Raw genomic sequence first — 16,975 nt, forward strand, 5'->3', positions numbered from 1 at the left:
AACACCTGCTACCACTTGTATTATGGCATTTTGCTCGATTTTGTCAAATCTTTGTATTGTCTTATAGTCAGTAATGATATATACACATGTTTACCAATAACCAAATTTTTTTATAATTAAAAAAATAAATCGGATGTAACCATTTAGTTACTAGTGTGGGTTCCAATCCAATCGAGCGATAATTTAGTTACTAGTGTAGGCCCCAATCCAATCGAGCGATAAACTCTTCAATTTGTAACCAAGTCTTTAATTGGCTACTGAAATATAAACCAAGTTTACAACTATAACTATGTCTCTAGTAATTGACCTAGGTTCAATCAGACCCTCAAATCTTGTTTTTAGAGGACTTCATTTGACCTAGTATATGCCTTAGAGGATATTATATAGACCTATTATGTAGATAGTTTATTCACTTGAAATAGGTAAAATGTCCCATTGTGAAGCTAGTCTCGATAAGATACCATTTTATATGACGCTTTATGTGAATTTTTCAGATCATTTTATATGAAAACATTCTATGATAAATAGTATTTTTATTTCCTCTACCCAGGTATTGTTACTAAAGTCTTAACGTTTATAAGACTATTTTTTTATCCTTAAAATTGCGTTTGGGCAAATATGTCCCGTTTTCTTAACAAAACAGTTTTATGGTATACACTTTAATCAATGTATTCTATAGTATTGCTGTAAATGTGATGGTATTTGGCTCGCCCAAACACTACCCCATGCTATCTACCTGTCATTAAATGTATTATTTTACGGGAATCTCTTGTTACACCCTGTCTTCGTCTTTTGTTTGAGCGACCCCTTTTTAATATTCTATACATCCTTCTTGGTTTGACAGCGTGTATTTTGTGTTAGATATCTGATAGCGAGTTATTTCACGTATTCACAAAACAATGACACTGTACCTTGATTGATTATGGTAAAATTACCCAATGGTTTATTTGCTAGATTAGTTTATAGCTTACACAATCGTGATTTTTAAAACTTGAGTAAGTTACAACAGGTGGGCAAGATCTGAAAGATAAAGTGGTGGCACTCTAGGATATAGGCATTATGTATAGTAAGATTTAGATAGGAATTGACCGTTCTTGCTATAATAGTTCCAAAAATAGATAATGGAAAAAAATATAGTGACAATTTCTGTTAAAGTACTTTATTCTGAACAAAGTTTTGACAAGAAATATCCTAAATTGTTACCGACGGTTACCGATTGCCATTTAAAATATGAAGTCTCGACTTTCAGCCTTTCAATCGGCCGTCACCGTGATTGCTTCCATATTATCGTTTAACGCAGACATGGTGGGCATTGTCTAATCCATTCAAGAGCTCGTCATGCGAATACGTGTCTAAATAATTTATATAACATCTGAAGCCAGAAAAAAGACCTGCATGTTTTAACGCGACCAGTCTCTCCCTGGTTGCTAGTTCTAAAATGAAATTTGTTCTAAAACTTGTCAACAATTTAGCAAATAATCACTTTCAGAACAGGTGGTATCTTCCTGTATACTTCACAGATTTAGTCAGATATATCAAGTCTGAATTTGAGCCTCGGTTTTAAAATATCCACCGCTGTTTTATTCCCAGAGTTTATAAGGATGTACATTGTCGTCTCCCCTGCTGGCTGTCGACCTATCCTTTCTCCCTGTGCAGAATTCTTGTAAACCCTCTAACGATCATGCCTCGTTCAAAATGTCATTTTAGGAATTAGCTGAAATTAATGACACATTCATTATTAAAAACTAATAGGCAAATATATATACATTAAAAGTAATCTAATCAAAAAGGGGGGTTGGATGGCCGAATTGTTGGTGCGTGCGCACTGTATCATAAGGTCTGTCATTGAGTCAACTGGCGTGGTTTCGATTCCCTGGTTGTGCGTGGCAAGAAGTAAGATCGCCTGTACAACCTTGTGGGTTTTCTCCGGGCCCTCCGGTTTCCTACCACACTACTAAAGACCCCTACATGAAAGCGAATTATTGAAATAAAATAAATTGAACCATATGTTAGTCCCGAAATGACCTGGTTTGTGTCGAGGTGGCGTTTACCCCCCCCCCCCCTCTCTGTCTCCCTCTCTCACCAAAAAGCACATTAGTCTAAATATTATTAAAATCAATCGATCCTAAGAAAAATTCAATCCTCTATTTTAAAATGTCTGTCTGCTTCAACGACAGACGTCATCGAATGAACAATAACGAGAATTTGATTAGTTGACCGCCATAGCAGGTTTTAAGTGCTATAGAATTTTTGGTTAATTGCTGTATATACGAAGTGGCACATAAATATCGCTATTTTATTAGGTGATTGGTACCTGTACAAATAGGTGTCTATAGTTACACTACCACAAATACAATGGTATGATTTTCATATCATCTGATTACTGTGGTCATCAATTATTAATATCAATAGCTCAGATATCATGTAATTTTACACTAAATGATAAATTATGTTATCGTGCGGTGTGATGCCAGCTTATAACTGTGCTAGACTAAAGGCGTCAGACTCAAAAGGTGTGTATAATGTGAGATTAAATTGCCAGGGCAACTGGAAAAAACTATCCTTGAATTGAATAATGGACTCAACGTCAGACGTTTCATTGCATTTGCTAGCTACTCTAGTTCTGCTGTCGGAAGGGGTCCAGCACATTTTTTTGTATGTGGATATCCGATGTACACGGACATGCATGCAGAGAGTCGGTACTGGATGATTGCTATGCATTCTAACCACATTATCATTAGCTGCCTCAAACAATTGGAAGAGATTGGTTGTTGATTGATAGGTTGAGTATGAATACTGTTGATTCAGTCAGCCAAGACTACAATCTAGCTATAATATTACGGTATAGTAAACTTGCTGATATAGTAACCTATTAGCCCGTTTTTAAAACTATGTCGTCACGCTTTTTGATTTATATAGTGGACAGCAAAGGTATATTATAGTTATACATCCGTAACGGAAGAACGAGAGAGAGAGAGAGAGGGGGGGGGGGGTTAGGGGTATTTGGCAGTATGATGAACCCAGGGGGACCAAGATAAAACCCGCGAAGGTAGATAGGCGACCCTATATGTACTCCTTGTCACGTACATAAAACCAACAGAACAATATCAGTAAACATTAAATAGGAGCGACATGATTAATCGGGTTTTATGTTGTTTTAATTAAAGGGCGATTGTCAGATAATTTATATGGGCTTTAATACATATGAACAAAGAAGTTATTAACTTACAATACACTATATACCGCAATAACAGTTCATCTAAATGCATATATATAATGTGTCATGGAGACAGACGTTGGCGTTATTAACTGACAATATACAATGGAGTAAAAATCCGTCTAAACCCACCATTTGTAGTTTATAATCCGTTTTCCTATGTTTCTCACTGAAATTGTCGGGAGGTTGTATGGCCGAATGGTTAGCGCTGTATCATAAGGTCTGTCACTGAGTCAAATGACGCGGTTTCGATTACCCGGTTGTACGTGGCAAGGAGTAGGGTAGCATGTCCAACCTCGTGGGTTTTCTCCGGGCCCTCCGGTTTCCTGTCACTGCTATTGAACTATTGAAATAAAATTGAACCATGGGTTATTCGATAATATTTTATCCAGCTCGCTCTCTCCCTCCGGCCGTAGTGCTGTGGTCCGGGCAAAATCTCTCTCTCTCTCTCTCTCTCTCTTTATTCGATAAAATTTTATCCAGCTCTCTCTCTCCGGCCGTAGTGCTGTGGTCCGGGCAAAATTTCCCTCATAGCACACTGTATGGCGTATGCCCGTCTTCTGTAGCCCAGTTCGGAGCAGAACAGTAGGACGCTAAACTCCATTTCATTTCATTTCACCGCTCTCTCCCTCTGAAATTGTGCCTGGTAACATTACTATACTGGAGATAAACTACATACACAGTTGATTTAACTATAATAGGTAACGTGATGGTACCAGCCAGGATTATTTAGACACCGATTCATTAATATTTTGAAATGAAATTTACAAGGTAAGGATATCTACTCTTGATTGTCATTCCCATTCGATTGCGGAACTTGAAATTCAGGGTGTAACTTGCCAAGATTTTGAAATAGGGCACATTGTCTGCGGTATCACCCATCGGTGGCAGCAGACCTTAAGCCCACGAAACAAATGAAATCAGGCAAGATGCTCCCTTACAATTATTAAAATAACAAAATGTAATTATCATAATCAGTGAAAAATCGCTCTAAATATTAAAAAAAAAATATAACACAAAGTCTACTGCTCAATTTGAAATCGTAGAGATTCAAGGGTTATAACGATAAAGGGGGACTGTAGATTGGCAACAATAGTACTGTACTGACAAAAAATTAAAGCCAGGGCATAGTGGTAGTTATTCGTTTGTAGTGAGTTTTGTTTACTGCTCAAATGTTAAATGGAATAGTATGTTCTAAGCATACCCTGCCACGCGCATGATATATCTCTGTTTTATATAATGACACGAACCAAAGTAGTGGGAATCTTTCAATGTCACACAAGTTGATCCACCTTTTATAATCGGTCATTATTTTTTATATAAATCAATAAAATTACCTTTCGTAACTATTGTTCACCACTTCATTAATGTTGTTGAATCATAGGAAATTATTGAACGATATATTATTGGGTTACGTTGTGCTGGCTCAGCATCTATTGTTTTCTATATTCAACCCAGTTTCAACAACAACAAATTATGAATCGTTAATACGATGCATATTATGTTTAATGAAGAAAATAAACAAATCAAGTAGGCTAATCTAAACCCACATTCGAATAAGAGAAAATTATATTATAATTTAAAGAGAGAGAGAGAGAGAGAGAGAGAGAGAGAGAGAGAGAGAAATGGGGTTTAACGTCTACTCGACACAAACAAGGTCATTTCGGGACTAACATATGGTTTTTAATTTTATTTCAATAATTCGCGTGCGCGTAGGGGTCTTTAGCAGTGAGAGGAAACCGGAGAACCCGGAGAAAACCCACGAGGCTGGACAGGCGACCCTACTTCTTGTCACGTACAACCGTTGATTCGAAACCACGCCAGTTGACTCAATGACAGTCCTTATGATACAGCGCGCACGTGCTAACCATTCGGCCATCCAACCCCCCTTATAATTTTAACTTATGAGTTAAAACATAAGATATTTATCACCTTGAAGACAGTTAATGGACTCCACATGGGCGCAATTAAAATGTATTATCTACTTGAATTAGAATCTAAATACGAAACCATATTTATTGTTTATTGACATATAATTATACAGCTAATTAGCATAATAAAATGGCTGACACAGATGCTTGACGAGATACGACTATGATTTAATATTAAGCCTAGGTTCGCACAATCTGTTCTACATCATATTGTTTTGTCAATACAAACAATCATTTTTTTAATAAGTCCCTTTCAAATACATCAGTTATCCTCTGAAAAACACACACACCAAAAAAGAGACATAAAAGGAAGAAAAAAAAAATACACGAAACTATTATTTTGGAAGTAGTTAGATTTCTGATAAGACAAACCATTCATCGAGTGCATTAGTATATTGTCAAATTGTATAGTACTTTGATGTTGTTTTCATCTTCATACCAGTTAAAGCCTGGTACGAACTAAATTTAAATAAAGAAGGGGGTGGTCTTAATTCTTAAGTACCGAAGTCTCAACTGTTTTGGGTGAACTTTATCTTCCATCAGATAGTAAACTTGCCATCTTTACGAAACAGTGAGAAATGAATTTTCTCCGATATCAAACGACGGTAATGCCTTTTGGATGTAAATTGCCGTAATACCTTTTACAAAACGATCTTTTTGTGTACGATCCAGTTTTCTGTAGACTGTCCATGGTAGTTTGTAATATGATGAAAAAAAAACCCAACATAAACTGGTTAAAATAATTTAAGTGCATCTTGTAGAAATTTAGTTACGCGCCAGTTTGGTATAAATATAGAGTCATCTTTCCAGCACAAAGTCAATAATATGCTGCCCCTTGGCCAACACCTTGATATAGATAGATTCGTTTTTTGTATAATCTGTTATATACTTGGTAATTATATCTAGGTTTAATTTCTCACTCCACCTCCAAAACAATGTAGGGTGGGGTAATATTTTTTATTTACTTCAAAATATTTTACACCCTGGCAATAAAATGAATCAAGAATTTGAGTGGAGGTGGTTAAGCTTCAGTTACTAGACTATATGCTGAATATGTATGTAATCGGTATATAGTTAGTGATACCACATTAGGTAATACGATGCCACCTCGGTTTTATATAATGCACATATTCACGTTTATTATTACACTTAACACAATGATACAGCACAAATTGAAATTGTGTTGTCATGATATCCAGGTACTCAGATTCCAAATTTCCATGAAGATTTTATTGAGATGTATAGTAATAACCGTAAGATATTTATATTAGATTAGACATAAAGTATCAGTGTTACATTCCCTGAAGCCATACGACATTACTGTATGAAAACATCCTCCCGGGTGTAAATTAATTAAACTAATCCTTTTGGCAGATCTAGAATTTCATTTTAAAAAAAATGAGTAGTTGGAATATATATTGGCGATTTAAAATAAGCAAGTAATATCCCTAATAGTGTAAAGTGAGTAGATGTGGTTTACCAGGAGATTGTAAAGTGAGTAGATGTGGTATACCAGGGGATTGTAAAGTGAGTAGATGTGGTATACAAGGGGATTGTAAAGTGATTAGATGTGGTATACCAAGGGATTGTAAAGTGATTAGATGTGGTATACCAGGAGAATGTAAAGTGAGTAGATGTGGTATACCAGGCGATTGTAAAGTGAGTAGATGTGGTATACCAGGAGATTGTAAAGTGAGTAGATGTGGTTTACCAGGAGATTGTAAAGTGAGTAGATGTGGTATACCAGGGGATTGTAAAGTGAGTAGATGTAGTATACAAGGGGATTGTAAAGTGATTAGATGTGGTATACCAATGGATTGTAAAGTGATTAGATGTGGTATACCAGGAGAATGTAAAGTGATTAGATGTGGTATACCAGGGGATTGTAAAGTGAGTAGATGTGGTATACCAGGGGATTGTAAAGTGAGTAGATGTGGTATACAAGGGGATTGTAAAGTGATTATATGTGGTATACCAAGGGATTGTAAAGTGAGTAGCTGTGGTATACCAAGGGATTGTAAAGTGAGTAGCTGTGGTATACAAGGGGATTGTAAAGTGATTATATGTGGTATACCAAGGGATTGTAAAGTGAGTAGCTGTGGTATACCAAGGGATTGTAAAGTGAGTAGCTGTGGTATACCAAGGGATTGTAAAGTGAGTAGCTGTGGTATACCAGGAGAATGTAAAGTGATTAGATGTGGTATACCAGGGGATTGTAAAGTGGGTAGCTGTAGTATACCAGGGGATTGTAAAGTGAGTAGATGTGGTATACCAGGGGATTGTAAAGTGAGTAGCTGTAGTATACCAGGGGATTGTAAAGTGAGTAGATGTGGTATACCAGGGGATTGTAAAGTGAGAAGATGTGGTATACCAGGAGAATGTAAAGCGATTAGATCAGGGGATTGTAGAGAGAGAGTAGATGTGGTATACCAGGAATGTGAGTAGATCAGGTGATTGTGAAGTCAGTAGATAGGGTATACCAGGAGATAGTGAAGTCAGTAGGTGTGGTATGTAAAGGGGATTGTAAAGTCATTATATACCACAAGATAGTGAAGTGAATAGATATTTGTAGATTGTAAATTGAGCAGGCCCCAAGTTCACAAAGCATTCTCAGACTTAAGAATTAACTCAAAATTGTTCACCTTATTTTAACTATAATATAGTCCTTTATAAAGCTTTTGTTGTATCAAATGCATCAATAAGAAACTATGTGCAAAGTTTTGTGTTTCTGGATCAAAGATATTTCTCATAAACAGTGATTGAAAGTTGAGTAAATTCTTAACTTAAGTCTGAGAATGCTTTGTGAACCCGGGGCCAGGCGTGGTATATCAGTAACTTTAATATATCAGGGGGGCTGTTTTACGAAATTTTAACAAAGATAAAATCCAAATTTTAGTAATTTGATTGGATAATATTAGATTGATTTTAGTGCTTAGCCAATCAAAATGGAAGTATCTACTAAAATTTGGATTTTGTCTTTAGTTAAGATTTTGAGAAACAGGGCCCAGGGGATATAGTAAAGTGAGTCGATGTGGTTTATGCAAGGACTAAAAGTTTAGTTGGAAAATAATAATTGTCAAATACAAAAAGTCCAATAAGATTTAAGAAAATGTGCTGACACTTCAAAGATCTTTCAAACTGGAAAACGATTCTCCCAAAAATAACAAAAAGGGGAGATAACACACCTGTCCTTTAATCCCCATATGGGTAGCACTATTTGGTATGTGTAACCCGAGTAGATATAACATAATTATATAATGTGTAAATGTGATATATTATATGGATATCAGGGGATAAGAAGATCGTGTGTAGAAGTCTAGATGGTGATCGCATGTTTGTTGTATGGTGTTTGCTAATTGGATAGTTTCATGCTGGTACACAAGACAAATAAATTATTTATAATATCATTCAAATCTTTCTATTCTTTGTTTTGTTCACAATGTAATAATGGGGTTTAGATAATGTTTATAGTCATTGATCGAGATAGTTAGGTTTATCGACTTTTCGTTTTAAAGAAGACATCATGAATTATAAATTTTGATATTTCCCAAAAGGCGATCCTTATCTATCAGTCAATCAATTCCTTTCGTTTCATTTCTAGTCTTAACATTTTCCACGCCCATTTAACTATTGATATTTGTACATTTATTTGATCGTTATGTTTTGGTGACTCTCTCAAGACTACTGAACAATTCACTTTGAAGACACCATTTTACTTTTAAAATGGGCAATATCTTTAATACAAAAAAGCGGAAAACAAGTTCTCGTCTGAGAAAAAGTCAATAACAGACGCTACCATTTTTTTCAAAACAGAGAAAATTATATCAAGACTTTAAGCGACTTCAGAATAAAACCAAAATATGCATAATGTTGAAAGAATATTTATGCAAATTAAACAATGCTTTAAGTCGTTGGGTACATTTGGCCACATAATAACCACTTCTCCGTGCCTTTGGTAGCCAAATTATAAAGGGAGCGTGTTTTTTATTTAGTATTAGGATAGGTCCTGTGTATGCTGCAAATAGAAAACATTTAATTTCGGGTGAAAATATGATTGACGTTTGGTTTCTGGTAGTGGCCAATGACGTTTCAGACATTTATGACCGCAGTTTCCGGAAACGTCATGAAAATGCAACGAAACATGCTTAAGCCCTATCCTATTTATTCTCGTGGGTCAAACATATAATATTAATGTACACTATTATTGCTATAAAAATGTAAAACATAATATAACACAATAGCTGACTATTATTAAACCAAATTTTTGTATTCAGTATTGACTGATCTAGTTCACTCAGTACAGTTATATATCAAAGGAATTCAGTTTTTAAGAATGGCCATACCTATAAAAAAACGATATTTTTGAAACAATGTGTGTTTAAATATATACAAAAATGGCTTTGAAGTATAAAACCTCAACGCATTGTTTGTTATGTTACAATATTTTCTATGTTACACACATATCGGGCACCGATGCCCACCCCCTCCCTTCCTCATTTTTTAAAAAAAATGTAGCTTAAATATAAAAGGTAGCACGCGCTAACGATTTCTGGTCACCAATAACCCAAACAATCTGTCAAAGATAAATCGAATTTTCGCCGCCCATGATTTACATATTCTTGAAGTAGTGGACAGGGTTATTATCAGCTCATTAACCATTGCTACGGTCAGTTACCTTGGTCTGACCCGTCTGTATCCAGATTAGACCTGGTACTTTCTGTTAGAAAAAAACGTTTGTATCTACTGAATATATTTTAATTAGCTATATAGACAGACCTCTGAATGAACACTGCCACTCATAATCGTGGCAATGCCCAATGAGTCAATAATTTTCATTGCTATTAAGTTCACGAATTCGATATTTCGTCATACATTTTTTATTGTGATGCTTTGTAGGGAGCTACCGCAAACAAATAATCCTTAGTGTGGGCTGACCTTAAATCCTACAGTTCATGAAGGTTAAAAGGGAAGCTACTCCTGTCTGGGAACATTTCAACCATATCTGTACACTTTCTACTTAATATATTTGACTTGCTACAATCCAACTAATGGGCACCATAGCATAGCTTACATCTTAACATGTACATGGCTTTCCAAGACATGTATATTAACATTACACTGCTTTATTTCCACTGATATTGACTAAAAAATTTTGAATTAAGGCTATTTAATTCTAACCTCCACGGCGCGTATGAAATTAACACTTAATTTTGATAGGTTTACAAATATAACTGTATGTACTCGGAACAGAGGATATCTTGGCGGATTTTGTTGGGTTTTTTTTTTTTGGGGGGGGGGGGGGGTGGTTGCTTTTACAGAATGTGTATTTCTTGCACTAAGTGAATACAGCTTTAAGTGTTTCTTAAAATAATTGACATTGAAATGGCCAATATATCGGATTGCATTCTGAGATATGTAATGGAATATTTATTATTTTATTTTTTTCGGTACAGACAGCTACCGCTCCATTGTATTTAAATGGTTCTTTTAAGTTGGGAGACAAAACCAACTCATTAATACCTGATGTCATTAGAGTTATAAGATAATGGATAATCTTTGATCATTCTAGTATATCTAATGACTTCTATTGATTGCTTTGTTATTGTTACCATTCAAGAATAAAGATTGTTTAATTCGAATATAACCTAGCTTATTCTAAAAACATATATTCATAGCTTCCTCTCTTATATTACCTTTTTAACATTCTTTAAGTTTTGTGTGTTTTTCTCTTCTTTAATTCAGTTATGACGAATACAAATGGAAACGTTAAACAAGATGATAATGGTATGTGAACCCTTTTTATTATTTTATTTGTTGTCACGTGTTGTCTATATTTTTATCGTTTACGTTTATTATATATTTATCTCATTTTATTGATTTTGTTCGTTTTTATGTGGTTTTCTTGCTTGAGTATATTTTTCTCAACTTAAAAAAAAACCCTGTATTAATCTATCGCTTAAGATAATACAATAACACGCATGCAATATGTCAGCCATAAATATCTACAGTGAACTCTGTAACATCCGACATCTGAATATTACGACTGTCTGTGAAATCCGACATCTTTTTCATGTCCCGATTTATTTCCTTATTACTTCAGCCAAAAAAGCTTTTGAGTAATCCGACATATTGTAACGATCCCGTACGATGTCGGATTTGACAGAGTCCACTGTATACCCTAACTGCTTCATCTATGGATAATATACTTATATATAATCCAAAAGGGCCTCTATATGGACTATTAAAGTTGAACATTTAAGTAATTATTTTATATTGGGATATGGTTGTTATAATTAAAGGGACTATCCCGATTAGAACAGGGTCTCAAAAATTAAAGTCCGAGTACGTATAAAATATAAGCACCAAAATATATAGGAATGGTGTATCGACCTTGTCTCAAAATTTCAGCTCAAAATATTGAGTCGTTTGGACGTGAACATCAAAACTGCTTATCCGGACACGTAACCCTTTTAAGATTTCGGGTCATTATTTTCGTTGGGTGACCTGATAATCGATTCCCGTTTCTTGAGAGGTCTATACAGTGAATGGCCCATGCGCTGTACTTTATAACCGACGGTAAATTTCACCTACACATTATTTTTATAAAAAAAGGTCTGGTTTTATCCAGACACCATATAAGACAGTTTGAGACACCGGTCTCTATTTCCAGATGAAGACTGGCGGATTTAAGTTGATTGCAAACGTTCACAAATATTGAGTTACTTGCTCGGCAGGTAGGTAGAGGGTTTTAAGGTATTTTAACACAAAATTAAGCAGTTTTATTCCCCAAAAAATTATCGGGATTGGCCCTTTAAAATTTTAAGTTACATATATTACATAATAGGAACTTTTTATTAGTTTTTTTTAAGATCATAATCCCAATTTCCCAATGGGCGTAGCTACATACGAAAAATATATACATCCATGATGCTGTTTTTATACAATGTGCTCATGACAAATAAAATTTATTTTGATTCTGACGAATAGTTTGTAAGATGGGTCAATTTTAATTTCAGGATTTTTCAGTATGTGATGTTTTTGTTTACAAAATGATGAAATTCTATTACGTCTTGTTTATTTTTGTCTGCCATAAACAGGGTGGGGAAAAGTAAACAAGATGTAAACATTGAAGATCTGTCAATTTTATTAGCCCCTCCCAATAGAAAACTAATGATAGTAGTCCTTAGTGCCATTTAAAATTACCGTAATGTCAATCTTAATAGTTTTTGTCTTGACATTTTGTTGTGGCATAAAAACAATGTAAAGATTGGTGGCGCTAAATGCAAGGGGAGACTATGACGTCTACTCGTTGATCGTCTGTCATAATTTCAATTTGGGTTTCTGAACTTTTTCAGGTGTTTTTTTTTTAAACGGTAAAAAGATGGCGGATCTGATAATCATTATTAGTATTGATACATTTACAGTTTGTAACAGCCGATTCTCTTGGTTGGCACAGACCCCCAACATGACTACAAATGACCTCGTTCACATGCAGACGACAATACGGCATAAAATACTTGCCAGAATTACTCCTGCTGTGAAAAAGTCACGGGTAACCAATGACTTTCGTGGGAAGATGACAACAATGCTGGATGCTGTCGAATTATAGACAAAATAATAATCTACTTGATAGAAATTATATTGGCACAATAGTCAAACATATTTTAGGGGTAGTTCTAGAAATCTATATTATCTTGGTCCTTTCAGAGATAATATTAGGCTGTCAGTCATCAAGCACACCCAGTCTATTAATGTATCTACACGCGGTATTCTTATTGATCGTTAAAAATACTAACTAAGAAGACAAAATCGTCATCTTTTAAGAGAAGTGACCTTGCTATTTCTCTCTATTTATTTATTCCTAAACATTTTTTTTTTAAATTTGGGAATCAACTACACGAAATAAAATTGCAATGCCTTAAATAAAATTACAAATATAATCTGGTCTGAATTTATCTGATTCTTTTATGGCCATGGTTCAGTGTTCTATAGATCACGCTTATTGAACAGATCCTAAACTTTGTATTGATAACTGACAAACTGGTGGGCGTATACAAAAGGCATGTATAGCTTTGATTGACAACATGTCTTATTCAAATCTTCTAGCATTGGTCTATCGATTTGCTATCGGCTGTCATTCACGGCTTGGCTCATCGAATCAGGGGTCTAGATATGTTGCTTGCGTATTGTTGATGCTGTTAAGGCCCTTGAAAATTAGCTTCATGCAACAATGGGAAAAGGTATCATCAGATACTAGCTTAATCTAAATTACTTCTTTTAGGAAGAGACAACATCGCTGTTCTTTAATAAATTAGGAATTTTATTTGTTTGTTTGTGGTATGTGTCGGGGGGGGGGGGTGTAATGCGGAGGGGCAGATGGAGTCGTATATTTTACTCCAAGAAATTTTTATTTACCATAATTCTTTCAATCCGTTATAGATATAATAATATTGTTTTCTGGGATCTTAACGCAGTTATTCCCCCTTAGAAGCAAACATACACTATGCATATTGCTTCATATTTGTTAATTAAATTGTCAATAGCTATTCACCGTAAGATCAAATTTGATTAAAATATATTGTACAGTCTCTATTTAGAAAAAATAACCTTAATAAGAAGGCTGACACTTATACTTGAAATTTGATTATTTACCCGAGAAATTAATTCAACGATACATATTTAGATCTTGATAATTGAGTCTAGCTGAGAATTAAAAGTAAAGTAGTCTGGACAGGAATGGTGTTAAAACATGTCAACTTAACTTCAACGTATCAGATTTCTTACAATCTAATCTTTAATATTTTAATTTATTCATAGGCCTATAAAACTTTTAAAAAAAAGATATCGTTAAAGCCTTTTTTTTAAAAGTTTCTTCTTCAAAGTTTATTCAACATGGTTATCGTATGTATCAGTACCTAAATATCTAAGTTATTATTCTAAGGTTCATAATCACACAAAAACATCTACAGTCTGTATATTCCGTTGCAATTAAGAAATGGGCGGAGTTGTGGGCGGAACCACATGGGCGGAGTTACGTGATAAATCTTTCATGGGTGGAGATAATTAGCAAGCGCTCCGCCCATTAACAACACGACGACTATTTACCTCGCGCTTGATTTGTGAAGTTCGGCAACTCTTGAAACTGTAGCCGATCTAATAGTAAAAGGCCTGCTTGACTCTGACTTCATGATATTTTGGTCATAGATAGGTGTTATCACACATAGACCCGACAATTTACAAACCAAGAAGCATTTGGTGTGAAACTTACACGCAAGTCGGGTTGCTTAGGAAGCGCGTGATCCGTACCAACAGGGCAGCCTCAAACATGTCAATTAAACAGCACGCAATACACGATACAGAGAGCATGAAATTTATATTTAAATATCTCTTTAAATAATGAACAAACCTGATAAGATGTAGAATTAGTTCAACATTTATCGTCACTTTAAACATGAATATTTTATAGTTTTAAAATACATTGACTACGTATCATCTGTCATTTTCTATAAAATGGTAATGTTTGTATCCCTGCGGTCGTCTGCCCCAAGAAGAAAGAAGGGACATCAAATTTCAGAAGTCTAAGGTAGTTTGTTATTATTGTCATACGAACACATTGTCCGTTCCATTTTAAATAAATGAATTGAAAAGAAAAGGGGTTTAACGTCATACTTTTCTATACTATTATTTAAAAAATGAAATGGAACGAAAAAGGGGTTTTAACGGCATACTTTTCCTCACCATTTTAAATAAATGAAATGACATAAAAGGGCTTTTAACGGCCTACATTTCTGAGCCATTTTAAATAAAGAAATAACATAATATAACTAAAAACAATATGCAAATATAGATACCCGATTTAAGTCCGAGATGCTGTGAAACCTGTTGTGGTACGTTTTAGAATACTTGGATACTTCATAGTTCCATAGAGTTTTACTTTTAAAACAGTTATAGTAGAATCGTTCATTTATTGGGGGGTTTTAAAATTCAATTAGAAAATAACCAGTTTTATATATTGATCATAATAAGCAATAACATAGATTTACCCTCCGCAATGTTTGTCAGACACCCATTTAATTAAAACACAGGTCCTATTTCGTCTCGTTTTTTTCTCGCTGAAGTCCAAATTTTGCTTTCTCTTCCTGCAGTGAAGATCATCCAAAGTTTTTAAAATAGGAAACAAATTTGAATGTTTATCTGTTATTTGAGAAGCAGTATAACACTTCCTGGTTTCTATAAGGAACCCGTTAAACGCACATTATTTTTGAAAATAATAAACCCTATTTTTATTATTCAAAATGTATTATTTGCTTTTATAAGAAAATGTTTACATTGCCAAGAACCTTAATGTTTATTATCGCGATCGAGGACTTTAATGTAAATATTTTTGATGCGGTCATAGGTTTATTTCAATTATTATTTCAATATCTGCAGTAATCGCTGTTTCAAAAAATATTTGTCTATGCCATAAATTGAATTTAAAAGTAATCAGTTTTTGTTTTGAAGATAGGATTCTTTTATGTGAAATTATTGAATTCTGAAATTGGTGTGCAAATTTGTTGGGGGATATTTTGACGTGCGAGATTTTTTTGTTTTTTTAGTAATGTATTGTTTTGTTGATGTTGGTGATTTTAACTGAATTTGCCCCGTTTGTGAGATGCAGTTGGCGACTTGAAGCAAGGACTGGGGTTAACATAACGGTGTTGTTATTACAAGTTGATAGCAGTCATCAAATATAATATTTAATGCAACTATATAGCCAGCAGACATGGCAATCCACAATATATTATAAATGATGTCATTAATTGAGAAATTACGTAAATATTATCAAATCAATTTCAATGAAAGAAATGCAGAACGGATGAAAGGAAATCAGTAACTCACTTGTCATATTAGATGTCAGTAAACGACCTCACTATTCCCAGTACAGTTTCACTGGGGACTCATTTCGATTATTTTCTCTTTTCAATCCGCCCTTTTAATTTTCTCAACATTTGGCCACCATCTTTCAAACTAGCGCATTTTCTCGACTTTGCTCCCTTCTCGACCCAATCTTTCTATAAACCCTTCGAGTTTGAAACTGTCGGTAAAAATAATGCAATTTTTCAGCTCACTGAACTGATACATAGAGTTATCAACTAGCTCGCTCGCTATTCCTCTTATTACTATTCTCCTCAAATTGACTTGCCCTTTTCCGATGGCTGGCACAAATCTAATTAAAGTGAATAAAACTTCATTAATGATTTTCCATGCTAATTATTTTGTTAGATGATACTTCTGAAAATAGCAGTTTGCTTCATTGAAGATGTGTAGATGCCCTTTTTTTTTACATTCCGTTTTCCTCCATTTTTTGTTTTGGTAATTTCATATCAATGTCTTCCCTCTCCTCATCTCAGGACTAACACCCTTTCTTCTTTTTTTCTCAAGTTAGTTTTTATTGATTAGTTGAATGAAATAACTTGTTTGCTTTCAGCGCTTCAGAAAAAAATAAGTTATCTGTGGTCTGAGAAAGCTGTAATTTTAACTAAAGCGGCCAAAAATTGATGAAGCACGTTTAGGGATAATATCTTATGTCTTATTATATTATATGGTATGGTGAACGCTTCTTGGCTGATAAATTATTTGATTGGCTAAAATATATAGTTGCCAATTTTATCGCGTTCCGCTTTGTCACTTCTTGTTCAAATTGATTACGATCCGCCATTTCCCTTGATTTTATTGCAAAAAGGTGAAAATTTGGTTCATTCAGAATTAGGAAAGAAAAATTACCTCCACGTGTTTACCGACATTTACGAGATAGTTTAGGGTGATAATAGATTGCCAATTTTAC

At 34.5% G+C, this 16,975-nt stretch overlaps 1 protein-coding gene across 2 annotated transcripts in view; it reads left to right on the forward strand.

Annotated features, from left to right (window-relative positions):
• Positions 1-16,975, forward strand: part of LOC126811343 (paired box protein Pax-5) — an 81,070-nt gene that overhangs the window by 14,707 nt on the left and 49,388 nt on the right. Inside the window, exon 2 of one of the 2 annotated variants that reach the window (XM_050536862.2) lies at positions 10,891-10,932. The exons of the other annotated variant lie outside the window; for it this stretch is intronic. Coding sequence (XP_050392819.1) covers positions 10,891-10,932 — 42 coding nt within the window. The remainder of the gene's footprint in view (positions 1-10,890; positions 10,933-16,975) is intronic. 2 annotated transcript variants of the gene reach the window in all.

Source organism: Patella vulgata, chromosome 2 (assembly GCF_932274485.2).
Source record: "Patella vulgata chromosome 2, xgPatVulg1.2, whole genome shotgun sequence".
NCBI lineage: Eukaryota > Metazoa > Mollusca > Gastropoda > Patellidae > Patella > Patella vulgata.